At 47.4% G+C, this 16,232-nt stretch overlaps 1 protein-coding gene across 1 annotated transcript in view; it reads left to right on the top strand.

Annotated features, from left to right (window-relative positions):
- Positions 1-16,232, top strand: part of IPO5 (importin 5) — a 531,657-nt gene that overhangs the window by 236,382 nt on the left and 279,043 nt on the right. Inside the window, exons 13-14 of the mRNA XM_069205185.1 lie at positions 9,986-10,159; positions 10,815-11,033. Of these exons, the coding sequence (XP_069061286.1) occupies positions 9,986-10,159; positions 10,815-11,033 (393 nt within the window). The remainder of the gene's footprint in view (positions 1-9,985; positions 10,160-10,814; positions 11,034-16,232) is intronic.

Raw genomic sequence — 16,232 nt, 5'->3', positions numbered from 1 at the left:
AGTCCTAAGAACCAATCCAAAATTTTTACCAAAAGTTATTTCACCGTTCCACTTAAATCAAACGGTAGAACTACCAGTGTTCTTCCCACAGCCAGAATCAGTAGCTGAAAGGGCACTACATACATTAGACATCAGAAGAGCACTAATGTACTACATTGACAGAACAAAAGAAATTAGGAAAACAAAACAACTGTTTATTGCATTTCAAAAACCTCATACAGGAAACCCAATATCAAAACAGGGAATAGCCAGATGGATAGTTAAGTGCATCCAAACCTGCTACCTTAAAGCAAAGAGAGAACTGCCCATCACACCAAGGGCACATTCAACCAGAAAGAAAGGCGCTACCATGGCCTTCCTAGGAAACATTCCAATGAACGAGATATGTAAGGCAGCCACATGGTCTACGCCTCACACCTTTACTAAGCACTACTGTGTAGACGTGCTATCCGCACAACAAGCCACAGTAGGTCAAGCCATATTAAGAACTTTATTTCAGACTACTTCCACTCCTACAGGCTGAGCCACCGCTTTTGGGGAGATAACTGCTTACTAGTCTATGCACAACATGTGTATCTGCAGCTACACATGCCACCGAACGGAAAATGTCACTTACCCAGTGTACATCTGTTCGTGGCATTAGTCGCTGCAGATTCACATGTGCCCACCCGCCTCCCCGGGAGCCTGTAGCCGTTTGGAAGTTATCTTCAACATTTGTACATTTGTAAATATATTACTTAAACCTTAGTTGGTACATACTTATTCATTCCATTGCATGGGCACTATTACTAACATACACAAGTCCTACCTCACCCTCTGCGGGGAAAACAATCTAACATGGAGTCGACGCCCATGCGCAATGGAACAAAGGAGGAGGAGTCCCTCGGTCTCGGGACTCAAAGACTTCTTCGAACAAAAACAACTTGTAACACTCCGACCCAACACCAGACGGCGGACTATGCACAACATGTGAATCTGCAGCGACTAATGCCACGAACAGATGTACACTGGGTAAGTGACATTTTCCTTTCATACTAGACTGATATATACGTGTGTAAAACAGCAATGCAGACTATATTCATAAACAGGCAAAAATGCTTTATTTCTTTTTTTTATTTTTTTTTTATTTTTAACAGACTTTTTCCAAAATTACAATGAGAGAAAAAACTTTCTAAAGCCCCATAGCTGGGCCCAGTGAAAGAGGCAGTAGCAACATCAGTGAAAAAAGAGGAAAAAAACCTACATTGAAACCAATGGAGCATTATTAGCCGATAGGCTGCGTGCAGGTTAACAGAGGAGAACTATAACAATTCTGGCACCGTGCCTTTTAAGACCCTGAGCACCTCTAGTATCCCACCATGCCTCAGGGGTGAAGGAGAGGTGACAGTTGGTTCAGAGTTAGGTCAGTTCTTTTTTCTGGCTTCTTCTGAGAGGATCCTGGAGCATTGAGCTCTGTTTTTCTCAGGAAAATACTTAAACAGCGTTTTTTATGCTTTCACTCGACATTTTACACCTTTGAGTAAAGAGATTGTTTCCTGACTGAAAAATGCCTTCTCTTTTTGTGAAGTGCCCTTCCTGTGGGAAGAAGGCCCAGTCAGACCCACACACACTCTGCATTGTATGTTTGCCTCAGAGTCACTGCCCTGACACTTGCAGACACTGCAAGAACATGTCAAAAAGGACTCTGAAGGACAAGGAGAAGATCAGACTTCATGGTCTTCATGAGAGGCAGAATACAACGTCCTCTTCGCTTCCCAGGCAGCCAACAAGCCATTCTCAGGAGAGACAGGCTAGATCGACGTCAGCAGGTAGGAAGGTACCTGTTTGTTCCCTGTCGACGTCATCGCTGCCACCGTCACATCGCCATAGATCGCCGGCGACCCGACTGACATCGAAGGATATGACGTCAAAGGAACATGGCCCCCACAGGGGCAGATCTCTGTCGACGGCATCCCACCGATCGACATCGAGCCAGCACCGGCGTGCCCATTCGCTGTCGAAGGCCTCGCACCCCTCGTCAATCGCCTCAACGGCGAGAGCAAAGACATCTGCCGCGACGGCCCATCTCTCGACGGCGAGGCACACGACGTCGAGCAGGTCGCGGTCAAGGGATCGCCGGTCGCCGTCTAAGCGCTCAACGTTTAGACCAGAGCAACCCACGTCACTCCCTTAGTGGTTGCAACTGTCGACGTCGACACAGGTTTTGCCTGTCTTACAGGGGGAAGAGCGTAGGCTGCCGCCGGCAGATAAGACCACCCCAACATCTCCGGTGGTCTCCAGAAGGAGTGGTTCATCTGGGCGGTCGAGAGCCGCATCATCTGGGCATGTCTCGCCCATCAACGTGTCGCCAAGGTGGTTGGAGAGCCTTAATAGAACGACTGCCTCCCCAGACTCGCAATACTCTGATGTACTCGCCTTCAGCTTCTCTCCCGAGAACACCATCGCCAACAGCGCGGGCAGGACGGGCTCGTTCAGCGTCTCGCCAGTCTGCCACTAAGCCTCGACGCGCTGCTACAACATCTCGGAGCAGGTCACGCTCCCAGAGAAGATTTAGATCAGTCACGCTGTCGCAGAAGGTCTCCTTCTTGGTCATCGTCGGGGTCCTCAGTAAGAGTATTGCCCTACACTAACGGATTCTCCACCAGCTAGAGTTTCCCCGGTGTACGATATCACAACCTTTAACGAAGTGCTTCTCAGGGGAGCACAAAAGCTGAATATAGAGGTCCCGGAACCTTCAACCTCCTCATCCGTGATCTTTGAAACCCTGCAACATAAAGCGGTATCAAAGAAATTGCTACCACTGGTGCCTGGTCTTTTACAACCAACCATTGACACCTTTTTAGCACCAGCCACCCTCATATCAGCTCCTGCTAGGATCTTAAAGAAATATAAGGCACCTGAGCAAGATCCTTTGTTTCTCAGGACTGATCCACTGCCAGACTCAGTCATATTGGCTGCAGCCCGGAAGACTCACTCAGTGGCATCATCCTCCACGGTTCCACCGGACAAGGAGTAGGCACCTGGACTCTCTGGGGAGGAAGATGTGTGGCCCGGCGGTTTCCATGATGGTCTCCAGCACTTCCGCACTCCTAGGCCGATATGACTGATCACTCTGGGACTTGCTGAGCAGGTTCACAGAGAAGCTGCCTAGGGAGGACAGGCAGAATTTTCAGGAGATCCTTCAGGAAGGGAGTCTGGTCTCCATGTCATCAGTGCAGCGGCAGATGGGGCAGACTTAGCAGCACATGGTTACGCGCATGGGGTTTGTGCGAGAAGGTCTTCCTGGCTGAGACTTGCAGGATTGAAACAGGAAGCGCAGCAGCGTATCCTAAACCTTCCGTTCAACGGAAACTTGCTTTTTGGAACCCAAACATATGAGGAGATGGCACGTATGAAGGCAGAAGTGGACACCATGAGAGCAGTGGACCTGGAGAGAAAGAAGGACTTCAGGCGAAGGTGTAGACCTTACGACAGGTGCCCTTTTCTGCAGAGGGTTCAAGCCCCTCATTGGTCCCAGAGGCCACAACAGAGGTAAGGGCGTCCACTCTTCCAATCTCGTAAGGCCACGAGAGACCGAGGGTCAAGCAGACCTCAGCAGTCCACACCCAAAGCTCCTGCAAAGCAATGAGGAGTCATCACGAGTGGCGTGGCATAACAAAAGACAAATGGGTGCTGAACATTGTAGAGAATGGGTACTCTTCTTTTCCGACCACCTCCTCCTCACTTGCCACCAACCAAATGCAATCCGGCTCACATGAGCCTATTACGCAAAAAGGCTCACGCCCTTTTACGGGAAAAAAAGCAATAGAAAGTCCCAGTCGCGCACAGAGGGAAAGGAGTATACTCCAGATACTTTCTGGTAGCAAAAAAAGGCCGAAGGAGTTTTCAGACCGATTCTGGACTTACGACTACTGAACAAGTACATAAAAAAGCAAAAGTTCAGAATGCTGGCTATCCACCAGATTTACCCTCAGCTGCATCGAGGTGACTGGATGTGCTCCATAGACCTGCAAGATGCGTACTTTCATATCCCGATCATTCCCAAGCAACGGAAATTCCTACGCTTCCGGATAGCCTCCCAGCACGATCAGTTCAAGGTGCTTCCGTTCGGCCTAAAATCTGCCCCTCGCGTTTTCTCAAAATGCGTAGCAACGGTCGCGGCGCATCTAAGGAAGCAGAATCTTAATTTACCCATACCTAGACGACTGGCTACTGAAAGCCTCCTCTCCGGAGCAGGCGAAGAGCCATCGGGACATTGTGCTCAGTGTTTTCAGATCTCTAGGTCTACAAGTCAACTACCAAAAGTCCACCCTCATTCCAACTCAATCTCCACTACCTGGGAGCAATACTGAATATGGAGCTCGAAAGAGTGTATCCTTCGGGGGAATGACTATCAATAAAGAGAAAGTGTCAACTCCTTCTGGAGTCCGACGCACCTACGGCCCATCAGGGGACATCTCTTCTGGGCTCCATGGCCTCCTGCATTTCCATTGTCCCGAATGCCAGGCTACATATGAGGCCTCTTCAAGAGGCGCTGGAAAACAACTGGACCCAGAGCACAGGCTGCTGGGAGGACAGAATACGTCTTCCGATAGGAGCACGACAATCGTTACGATGGTGGATGCACAGACCTCACTTGTCAGTAGGAGTTCCGTTTCACCAGCTAATCCCGTTCAACACTCTGGTAACGGATGCGACGCTTCAGGGATGGGGAGCTCATTTGGGTTCCCTTAAAGCTCAGGGCCTGTGGTCTGACAACGAAAGAGTACCACATCAACCTGCTGGAGCTCAGAGCAGTTCATCTGGCTCAAGTCTTTTGCTCCATTGATTCAGGGGAAATTTCTTCTAGTGCAAAAGGACAACACCACGACAATGTATTATCTGAACAGACAAGGAGGAACGAGATCCCTGCCCCTATCTCGGGAGTCTCAGGCCATCTGGCATTGGCTCTTAGCGAGGGGAATGTCTCTTACAGCAGTTCACCTACCAGGGCAACAAAATGTGGAGGCGGACTTCCTGAGCAGAAATCTCGGACGCCCACGATTGGGTTCTTCACGACACGGTCGTCGAAGACATCTTCGCTCAATGGGGTCAGCCTCAATTGGATCTCTTCGCAGACAAGGAAAACCAGAAATGACCAGACTTCGCGTCTAGGTTTTACCGTCTGGGGTCTTGAGGGAATGCCCTGTTTGACTGGTCAGGGATATTTCTCTACGCTTTTCCACCGATTCCCCTCATACCTGCAGTGATCAACAAACTCTACAGATCCGGCACCAGAATGATTCTCATAGCTCCGCAATGGCCTCGTCAGTTCTGGTGCACAGATCTCCTCAACCTATCAGAACAGCCTCACAGGAGGCTGCCGTGCAGACCGGATCTCCTTTGCAGGCTGGGAGACAGAATACTTCACCCCAACCTTCCCTCTCTGAGCTTGACGGCATGGCTCCTGAATTCCTGCAGTATGGGCACCTAGGGTTCTCGCAGAAGTGCATGAACATCTTATAGGAGTCAGACGAACTTCTACGTGGCGTTCATATGCGTTCAAGTGGAAGAGGTTCTACATATGGTGTCGTCAGCAAGGTCCGAATCCAATACTGGCTCAGGAGGTCATACTGTCTTGCAGACCCGATTTTGCCAAATGGAGTAGTAAGTGTCATCTATTAAGGTACATTTATTTGCCATTACAGCCTATCGTAAGTCACCTTCTCAGGAATCCTTTTTTTTTTTTTTTTTTTAACAAGGCCAGTAGTCAAGGATTTCTTAGGTGTGAAATGTTTTTCCACCCATTCGTAAACCTTCCCCTCCATGGGAGCTAAACATAGTACTACCGAAACTCATGGGCCCTCCTTTCGAACCTATACACAAAGCCTCTTTGCAACACCTTACGTGGAAGACTGCTTTTCTGGTAGCCATTACTTCCGCGAGGAGGGTCAGTGAAATTCAGGCTTTATCCTCCAAAGAACCATACAGTCTTCCACGAGAATAGAGTGGTTCTACGAACTCATCCATCATTCTTACCGAAGGTGGTGTCAGATTTTCACATCAGACTATTTCACTACCAACTTTTTTTCCCCAATCCGGATACTCCGGAGAAAGCTTTGCACTCCCTGGATTTGAAAAGAGTGCTAAAATTTTACTTGGACAAAACCAAACTAATTAGACAATCTCGCCACTTATTTGTAAATTACGGTCCTTTGAGAACAGGCGAGGCAGCCTCAAAACGAACCATATCTAGATGGATAGTTTCATGTATTGTTACTGCATATCAATTGGCTAACAAACAGTTATTAGCTAGGCCTAAGGCTCATTCGACAAGAGGAAAGGCGGCTACGGCTGCCCTCAATGTTTGAATATCTGAAATTTGTAAGGCTGCTACATGGAAGTCTGTACATACATTTACTAGGCATTACTGTTTGTACTCAGATGCCAGAGCAGGCGCCCAAGTTGGGCAAGCATCTCTGAGAATTTTGTTTGCATAATACATATCTCTTCCTGCACTTCTATTAGACAGTCCGCGGAGTTAAGGGATGGGCTTGCTAATCTAGTCAATGTTTGACTATTGATGAGGATCCCCTGGAAGAGAAGGATAAGTTACTTACCTGTAAATCCTAGTTCTCTTCCAGGGGTATCCTAATCAGTCATAAACAACCCACCCTTCTCCCAGGACGCAAGTCTCCTAGAAGTGCAGGACACACTATCTTTCAAATCTGCTGCACAAGTTGTCACTGTAAAAAAAAGTACTGACCTAACTGTGAACCAACTGTCACCTCTCCTTCACCCCTGAGGCATGGTGGGATACTGGAGGTGCTCAGGGTCTTAAAGGCACGGTGCCAGATTTTTTTATAGTTCTCCTGTGTTAACCTGCATGCAGCCTATTGGCTAATAATGCTCCATTGGTTTCAATGTAGTTTTTTTCTCTTTTTTCACTGTTGCTACTGCCTCTTTCACTGGGCCCAGCTATGGAGCTTTAGAAAGTTATTTTGATTTAAAAAAAAAAAAAAATTCTCTCTTTGTAATTTTGGAAAAGGTCTGTTTAAAAAAAAAAAAAAAAAAAAAAAAAAAACATAGAAAAAGCATTTTAGCCTGTTTATGAATAGTCTGCATTGCTGTTTTACACACGTATATGAGTTTAGTATGAACATTTGTCTACTAAAAATGCTATATATATATATATATATATATATTTTTTTTTTTTTTTGTGCATATTTCATACTTTTTATATGTGTGTATTTTATGTATGCTCCGGGGTCCCCGCACGAGGGCGGGAATAGTCAATGTTTATGACTTTCAGGATACCCCTGGAAGAGAACTAGGATTTACAGGTAAGTAACTTATTCTTTTTGGTCATTGTTCCTTTTTATAACAAACGCTATGCTGGGGACAACAACAAGCTGAGGTCATAGTAGCAATCGGCCCAGTGACATGGACCCACCCAACTCCCGCAGGTTTTCTAGCATGAGATCTGTTTCTTCTGGCAGTGCAGTCAGTCATCCTGCAGACAAGCTCTTTCCCAGAGGTTCACAGCAACAAGGCTTCTGAAGTCTTCCCAGACAAGCCCCAGTCTACATGGATGATCAGCTAATATTCTCACACATCCTATATTATGCTGCTGTATACGGTTCTGGTGTCCATATCTACCAAGGTGGGGGCCAGTACTTCTCTTCTGGTGGCCAAGGCAGGAGCTAGAGGCATCGAAGGCTTACTCAACCCTCTATAAATGCATTGTCAGTGATTGGGTGTTCTTGGTCTTGGAGTCTGATATCAGATTAGTGTGTACTGGTTCAAATAATTTGTGTATTGAAATTCTATATCTTTTACGTAACCAAGAGAAACTGTTACAAGACAAGCTGCAAGCAGAACAAAGGAATGGTGCCCACTAACACAGCATTCAGTATATGTAAGTCACCCCTACAGCAGGCCTTTCAGCTGTAAGGCAGGGTGCATTACATTACACATGAGGACATCTGCAAGAGCAGATATGCACCTGCTATGTCTGTTGATTGTTAGACATAAGTGATCAAGGAAGCCATTTTTAGTACATATGCTGGATACTAGTCAATGCGAGTTCCCCCAGCTACATGTTGGCTTCACTGAAAATAAGAATGTGTGGTATCCAGCATCTCGTATTAATAAACACTCACTGATGGATCTATTCATACATGCACCCAGAGAGCACCTTAGAGGTGCCACCTGAAAACCCACCAACTACTAGCGTGCTGGCTTACTGGCCTTAACCAGCCTGCCACCAACGGACAAATTTGACCCCCAGCAGTGAGGCTGAGCTCTTGGGCAGTCAAGAACAAAGCCTGATCTGGCAGGGGTGTTACATAGTCCTTCCAACAGTAGGACTGCAAATTAGCACACCAAGGCAGGGGTCTTCAAAGAGCCCACTGCCTCTGGTATGCAAATCTGAAACCCCCTGACCCCGAGACGTGAGCCCACTTGTTAGTTCAGTCGCACTGGACCCAGACTTCATGCTGGCAGCCTTTCTGCAGGCCCCCCTCTCCTGCGACTGCCTCTGGTGACCGAAACCAGACACCTAAGGACACCTTTGCACCGTGCCACCCTGGCTACAGGAGAAGAGGAACCAAATGTGTCCCAACATCCCTGAGCATCGCAAAGATCTGATCCCCCTTGTTGGTTCACCTGGATTTGCCCCATTACCAACCTGTCAGCTTTCTGACCAGACCAATCACCATTGACTTCAGCAAGGCACCAGACTGAACTGCACATCTGCAGCCCCAGTGCCACCTCTGGTGACCTATTGGTGTGGCCTAGGACCCTGCACTCGCCTATAGTCTTAAAGATTGGTCCTGTTAGTTGCTGTTGAGTCCCTGTTTGTATGTTTTTCCTCCATAGGTTAACATTGCTGCTTGAGAAATTGACACTTAAGTGTCGACTTCTTAAAACTGTAAGAATTTCTTTCAAATTGTACTTACCTGATCGTGATGATTTTGGTGCCTTTTTATATAAAGATGCAGTTTTTATAAACTGGTGTGGAGCGCCTTATTGATTCTTGTGCATCATTTATTAACTGGGTGTCTATTGCAGATGTCAAACACTCCTCTGTGATAAGCCTAAGGCTGCTTGACCACACTACCTCTAAAGAACACCTTGGGATTGCTAGAACAAGCCACTGTCCACTTATAAGGAAATACCTGGACTCTTTATTTAGTATACTAAAATGAGGTGTACTCCGCAAAGAGCCAGTTTCCTACAGTAACTCGCCAAAGGGAGCTGTGTGGTATTTTTGCTGTGGTATTTATTGGCAAACTACAACATCCAAGCAGTGCTGACCAGTAAACACTTAATGCCCCCAGATTGCTAAGAAAAACCCTTACATTTTCCAGTTAGGGAGTGCACATACAGATTGTTTAGTTAGGTCATACTGTTTTGTTTCCCTGGTTATGTCAAGAATGACACAGGAAATTGAAGTTGTGGGTAGGGTAGGTTTCAGTGTATTAGAAGATACTAGTTTTGCAAGGTCATGATGGTGATTTGTACCTCCTAAGCCTATTTGGTAGACCATTTTGGGGCAGGGACAAGTGTAACATAAGCCCTCCAGGTTGTCGCATCGACTGGATAAATACAATCCTGTCACATTGTGAAAACCTACGGTAATGTCAAAGGGCATCAGTCACCAGGCACACAATGTTAGTTTGAAATATTCCAGGCCCATTAAGGCCTGTACCCCTGCTAGTCTCAAACCGCCAGTTGCCCCATAACTTAGTACACCCTCTCCTATATGTTGGGTTGCAGTTTTGGTGCTCTCACCTGTAGAGCTGTTGAAACGTGAAATTTTGGATTACTCCTTGTGAAGTCAGACTAAGTGCATACTGAGTAAAACTGAAGGTAGGCTAGAAACCACGAAACAGTGGATCACATTTTAATCTTGAAGTAATGATTCAGACCTTGCGTTGTGCTGAAATGATATGAAAAGCCTACTGTAATCTTTGTATGTCATACTTGTATTACAATGTTTCAGGTAATTGTAGCCCTCCTGCAGACTATGGAAGACCAAGCCAACCCTCGTGTTCAGGCACATGCAGCTGCTGCCCTCATCAACTTCACTGAGGACTGTCCAAAGACGCTGCTTGTTCCATATCTAGACAATCTTGTAAATCATCTTCACTCTATCATGGTGGTTAAGTTACAGGAGGTAAGTTGAATTTCAGCTTCTGCCATGTAGCATGACCTTAGCTGTCAGATTTTTGCTCATAGACTGGTTTAGTGATTCTGCCCATTGTTGGGTCCAAGTGTTCATGCAGTCTTTGCACTCATCTAGTCAACCTGCTATAGCTTTGCTGAGCAATAACCCCTACATTCAAGCAAGTAGTTTAAAACTACCTACAGCTAATGTTCTAGAATAGGTGATGGAAAGGCCAACAGGTCTCCCCTACATCGGCTGAAAAATGTTACTTCAAGCCGGGGGAAAAAAAGTAACCCTCCTAGCAATCATGATTTTTTCCACATAGATGGATGTGCATGGTTACTCTCATCTCCTATGACTTTAGAAATGTCATGTGCCACTACTGTCTAGTTTCTGCCAGGAGCCTATTCTATGGCTGCCACTGGCCTCTGTCTTTTCTAAACCACATCTAAAATGATCCACATTTTACTTGGTACAGTTAATTTCTTAACTGTGCTGCCTGACCACTGCTATGAATACTGCTTTAATGCCAAGCCTGTTGTCCGCATTATTGTAAGTCTAGGATTCACCGTGTTTCTTCAATACTTGTGGTGTCACAAAAACTTGGTGCACAGAAATTGACACATTAACTCCTTGACTGATGCCCTTCTTGTTTGTTTTCCAGTTGATACAAAAGGGCACAAAACTAGTGCTTGAACAGGTTGTTACTTCAATTGCCTCGGTTGCTGACACGGCAGAGGAGAAGTTTGTCCCATACTATGACCTGTTTATGCCTTCCCTTAAACACATTGTTGAAAATGCTGTTCAGAAAGAGCTAAGACTTTTGAGGGGGAAAACGATTGAATGCATCAGCCTCATTGGTCTTGCTGTTGGCAAAGAGAAGGTAAGTTGCATATCCTTTTCATAATGTGTTTTATTTTGTGACGCAGTCACTAACTTTGCAGGGATGCTTTTATTTCTCTATCATGGAATCTTTATCTCCCTATACATATCTACATGGGTGTTTCAGAACGCACTTAACGATGATGCATATATAAACATAGGGTTACAGGTGGTATTTGTTTTAATTTTTTTTACATTTTATATTTGATAGAGACCTCAAGTTGCAGATTCCTTAGCTTAGAATGCCCACCCCCACCCCACCCCACCCCCGGGCTTCAGACTGGATCTGGGGATTTTTTTTTCTTAGAGCAATACCCTTGTGCTTCGGTAGGTGGCATCAGTCGATTCAGCGGGTGTCGTAGTTGCTGTGATGACATCAGGAGTAGTAAATAGACATCACCTTTACTTTCCACGCAGTGTGCTGATCCGGAGAGAACTACCCTGGTGTCTTTTTGACCGATTTCGACCCTTTTGTCAATTTTTTTATTTTTTTTTTATTGCGCCAATGTCCCCAAAGACCAGTTTCAAATCTTGCGAGGACTGTCACCACGTGTCAGTGATGGATCCGCATCGGGTCTGTTTGTGGTGCCTGGAGTGTGACCACGACCCGAAGTATTGCTCAGAGTGCTGGCCGATGCACCCGAAGGTCTTGAGAGCGGTCCCTCAAGCTCATGGCAGCCTGGTGCTGGACTCCGCATGGGTCCTGGTCTCGCGTGAGGGGAAGGTCTTGAGACCGCTCGCGGAGCCACCGCCACCCTTCCTCTAAGTCTTCAGGCCATGGTAAAGTCGAAGTGGTCCTGTCACCCTTCAACTTCACCCCGTTGCTCGGCTGATGTGACGCAGGAGGAACATCAACGCTTGAGGCCCTAGTCTTCCTGCTTCTGGGTCAGTTTCCTGGAGCTGGAGTGGCCCCAGCCCAATTGAGGGAGTTTTTTTTGAGGCGATGCATCTCATTTTTGGGCAGACGACCCTGATACTGTGCCTTTGGGCCCAAGGGGTACAGCCAGGGGCCCTTGGGTTCCGCAGCTTTGGCTCTGGCCACAGAGGTCCCCTCCTGATCTGTTCTTGGATCCACATCGATGCCGGTTGTACCACTGAGACATTCCCCACTGCTGGTGTGATGGTTGGCACGCCCGATGTCTGTGGTGCCACCATTGACGTTGACCCGATCCTCATCCCTGACGAGTCTGAATGGTGTCAGTTGATGCAGTGTCTTTGGGGCCTACTCACCCCAGGTCTGATTTGGACCCTTTTTCTTATGGGTACGAATTCGGTGAAGGATTGGAGGGGTCCCTGGACCCTTATGAATACCTGGATGACCCTGATTTGGACAGGCACTGGGCGAGGCAAGTGGCCTGGATACTTCTCCAGAAGCTGGCATGCGGTCTCCTACTGTGACTACGGCAGAGGGGAACGATGTATTCAGGGCAGCTGAGGTCCTTGGCCTTCAGCTGCCTACTGTTCAGGTCCGGTCAAATCTCCTGACAGGGGCTTCCACATCTGAGCCCCTTCTGCCATTCAGTGAAGCCCTCACCGATGTCCTTTTGGGTAATTGGTCCAGATCCAACACAGGGGCCCCTGTGAACAGGACTATTGCACGATGACATCAGCCTGCCCCAAACAACCCTAAATTTGTCCCAACGCCCCACGCCTGAGAGCTTTATCATCCAGGCTTCCTCTTCCTCAGGTGCATTCCCTTCCGCACCCCTGGATAGGGAATCAAAAAGGCTGGAACAATTTGGGAAGAAGTTTTCTTCCTCCAGTCTCGCGCTGCAGTCCATGAACACCGCATGCCTTTTGGGCCGCTATACCCACTCTCTGGGATACGGTCGCATGTTCTGCTGCAGATACGGGAGGAGACCTGTGCTATTGTCTCCCAAACTCTCACCGGTGGGAGAGATGCAGCAGAGTTCACAATCAGCGTGGGACAGGGAACCAGAGGTCTCCCCAGTTCATCCCTGCCGCAGCGTCCAGACCCTCATAGTCCTTCCCCTCACGCCGATCCATTTGGCAGGCTTAAGAAGTTGGCTCTGTATAGACTATCCCATAGTGAGTGTGTGCAATCCTAGGGTTCCCCTCAGAGGTTGATAGTGGCAAAATTAGATAATACTAATGCTCTGTTTTGTGGTAGTGTGGTCAAGCAGTAGGCTTATCAGAGGGTAGTGTTAAGCATTTGTTTTACACACAGGCAATAAATGAGAACACACACTCACTTAACTCCAGGCCGTTAGGTTTTTATCTAGAAAAATATTCTCCTTTATTTTTAGAACACCAAGATTCAAATTTTAGGTAAGTACATAAATTGTAAGGTACTTCACACAGTAAGTATAGAACTTTGATTTAAAACAGTAGTACACCATTTTGGTTAAAATGGCAAGCTATTTCAAAAGTGGACTCTGCAAAAATCAACAGTTCCTTGGGGAGGTAGGTATTGGTTAGTTTTTCAGGTAAGTAAAGCACTTACAAGTTCAGTCTCCTGGGCATGTGCAGTGTGTGTGTGTGTGTGTGGGGGGGGGGGGGGATGGTCAGATACAGAGGTCAAAGGAGGGCAGGAGGGCCCAAAACACATAGGTGCCTATGGCGAACAGGGGTGCTCAGTTTCCAGTTTGCTAGCAGGTAAGTACCTGCATCCTCTGGGAGCAGACCAGGGGGGTTATGCAGAGCTCTTGGGGGGGGGGGGGGGGAGGGGACAGGGCCATTTAAATGCACACAACACTTCCTCAGGGGTGGCTGGGTGCAGTGTGCAAAGTAGGGGTTTGGTATTGTATTGAAAACAATTGAGTGATGGGGGTGTCACTCGTCACTACTCTGGCGATGCACACGGGGGCTTCTCGGGCAAGCCACTGACTGGGCTAGGATGAGGGCCGCCTGCTGGTCACTCTTGCACTGGTAGGTGGTTCCTCTTGGTCCGGGGGGCTGCGGGTGTGCAGTGGTTGGTCGAGGCGTCAGGTTCCTTTGTTACCAGGCACACCTCTAGTAGGCCTTACAGCCCAAAGGCAGGGTGCACTATATTACATATGTGGACACATCTGCAGGAGCAGATATGTCCCTGATGTATATTTTGTCAGTTTGTAGACATAGTGAATAGGAAAGCCATTTTAAATACATGTGCTGGACACTGGTCAATGCAAGTTCCCCAGCTACATGATGACTTTACTGAAAATAGGGATGTTTAGTATCAAACATCTCGTATTAATAAACCTTCACTGATTTCAGTGATTTATTAGTGCATGCTCCCAGAGGGCACGTTAGAGGTGCCACCTGAAAACTTACTAGCAGTTCTTTGGCTCAGACTAGTTCTAGACGGCTTGCCACCAACAGACAGGATTCTGACCCCCCCAAGGGTTAGAGCCTTTGACCTGTGGAGGTCAGAAAACAAAGCCTGTGCTGGCAGGGGTCATATACACCCCTCCCAACAGGATGACCTGAGAACCTGCATTCCAAGATGGGAGGCTTCAAAGAAGCTCACCACCTTTTGGTATGCAGATCTGGCCTTCCTCAGAGGAAGTTACCAACCCTTCTGCCCCAGGGCCCATCTAGCACCTGGACAGGTGGGAAACGTTTATGCTGGAGGCGTGTTGCATTTCCAGGCTGGAGAGATACTAGGGTGACAAGCCTGAAATGAACACAGCCTTAAGTTCTGTAATCTTGTTTGTGTGGAGTCAGGACTTCTGGGATAGGTTGATGCCCATTCACCAAAGGAAGTGGGCATCTAGGTGGGCATAGTGACCCCAAGGCTAAGTAGCCCATTAGCTACTACTCTTCACGCCCTTCAACACCCCCTGATACCAGGAAAACAGATCTTCACTGGACTCAAAAGGAGTGGACAAGAAGACTGCTGACCAGAGAACCGTGGAGCACAACTGACTTGACGCCTGCCTGCTGCACCCAACCCTTGAGGAACTGACCTGTCCTGCCACTGCAGCAGCCAAGAAACCAGGAGAGCTTCCAGTGCTTTGGGAATCACCAAGAACTCCTTGGAGCAGAGGAGCTGTTTCCCTACATTTGCAGGCAACCCAAGAAAGACGTGATCACTGGGGCTGCCTAAACCAGACACAGGACATCACCATTGTACCCAAGCTGAAGTAGGCAAAGGGTATCAATTGGTACCCAGGCCCTTCCAGAGATTAAGCACACCTTGTTTTGCTACTGTGGACTTCCCAACGGCTCTGCAGACCCCCTCCCTTTACCACAACCACCTCTGGTGACAGAACAGACTGTCAGCTGACCAACAGTGTGCCCCCCCTCCCCCCCCCCCCCCCCCCCCCCCCCCCCCAAAACCCTCTGGCACGTGATACCCAAGCCCACTTGTTGGTTTGGCCAGACTGGACCCTTAGTTCACATCTGCAGCAAGTTTCTGTGGGTCCCCTCCACTGTGACCGCTACAGGTGATGGTAAAACCTGACTTTCCAAACCACCTCTGAACTGGATGCCTGGACTGAGGAGAAAAGGACCACGAGTGTCCCTGTGTTGCCGAGCATCACAAGACTTGAACCCCCTTGGTGATTCGCCCAGACTGGGCTCAGTCCATCCCTGCAGTAACTGTGACCAAACTGATCCCCATAGACTTCCACGAGGCACCCAGTGGTGAGCTGCACCTGGCCACCTCTGTGCCACCTGAGGTGACCTGTTGGTATGGCCTTGGACCTTGCCATACATTTACCTTAAGTCCAGGAGATTAGTTCCATAAGTCGTTGTACTATATCTATATATTCAGTGCTTGTTCTTCCTCCATTGGATGATATTGCCGCACCTGAAAAATGTACTGTCAACTTCTGCAGAATCTAAAAAGTCATAACTCAAAGTACTCACCTGTTTCCAATTAACTTAGTATCTAAATTTTAGATAAAATTGTTTTACATTTTTGTAAATTGGTCATATTTTTGTCTCACACTTACTACCTGTCGTTCATGCCTAGCACTACCCTCTTACATGCCTAACTGCTCACCCACACTACCACAAGAGCATTTGGGATGTAATTTGTTCCTCTGATAACTCTGGGGCTTTGCAGGAATCTTTGCAGAGTGCACCTTTTTGGTCCACTATATGGAGAGCCATCTTCCTACACTAGACACCAGAAACTTAAAATAGAGAAAAAATAATACGCAGTTTTGTAATCTGTGGTCATGTTACATACAGCAAGGAAAAATACTTGCCTCTGTGTCTGGTGTATATTTACATTATGGCTCTTATTGCCTGG

Source organism: Pleurodeles waltl, chromosome 8, assembly GCF_031143425.1.
Source record: "Pleurodeles waltl isolate 20211129_DDA chromosome 8, aPleWal1.hap1.20221129, whole genome shotgun sequence".
NCBI classification, from domain to species: domain Eukaryota; kingdom Metazoa; phylum Chordata; class Amphibia; order Caudata; family Salamandridae; genus Pleurodeles; species Pleurodeles waltl.
The sequence above is the reverse complement of the archived record's forward strand: the minus strand, read 5'-3'. Positions and strand labels throughout refer to the sequence as shown.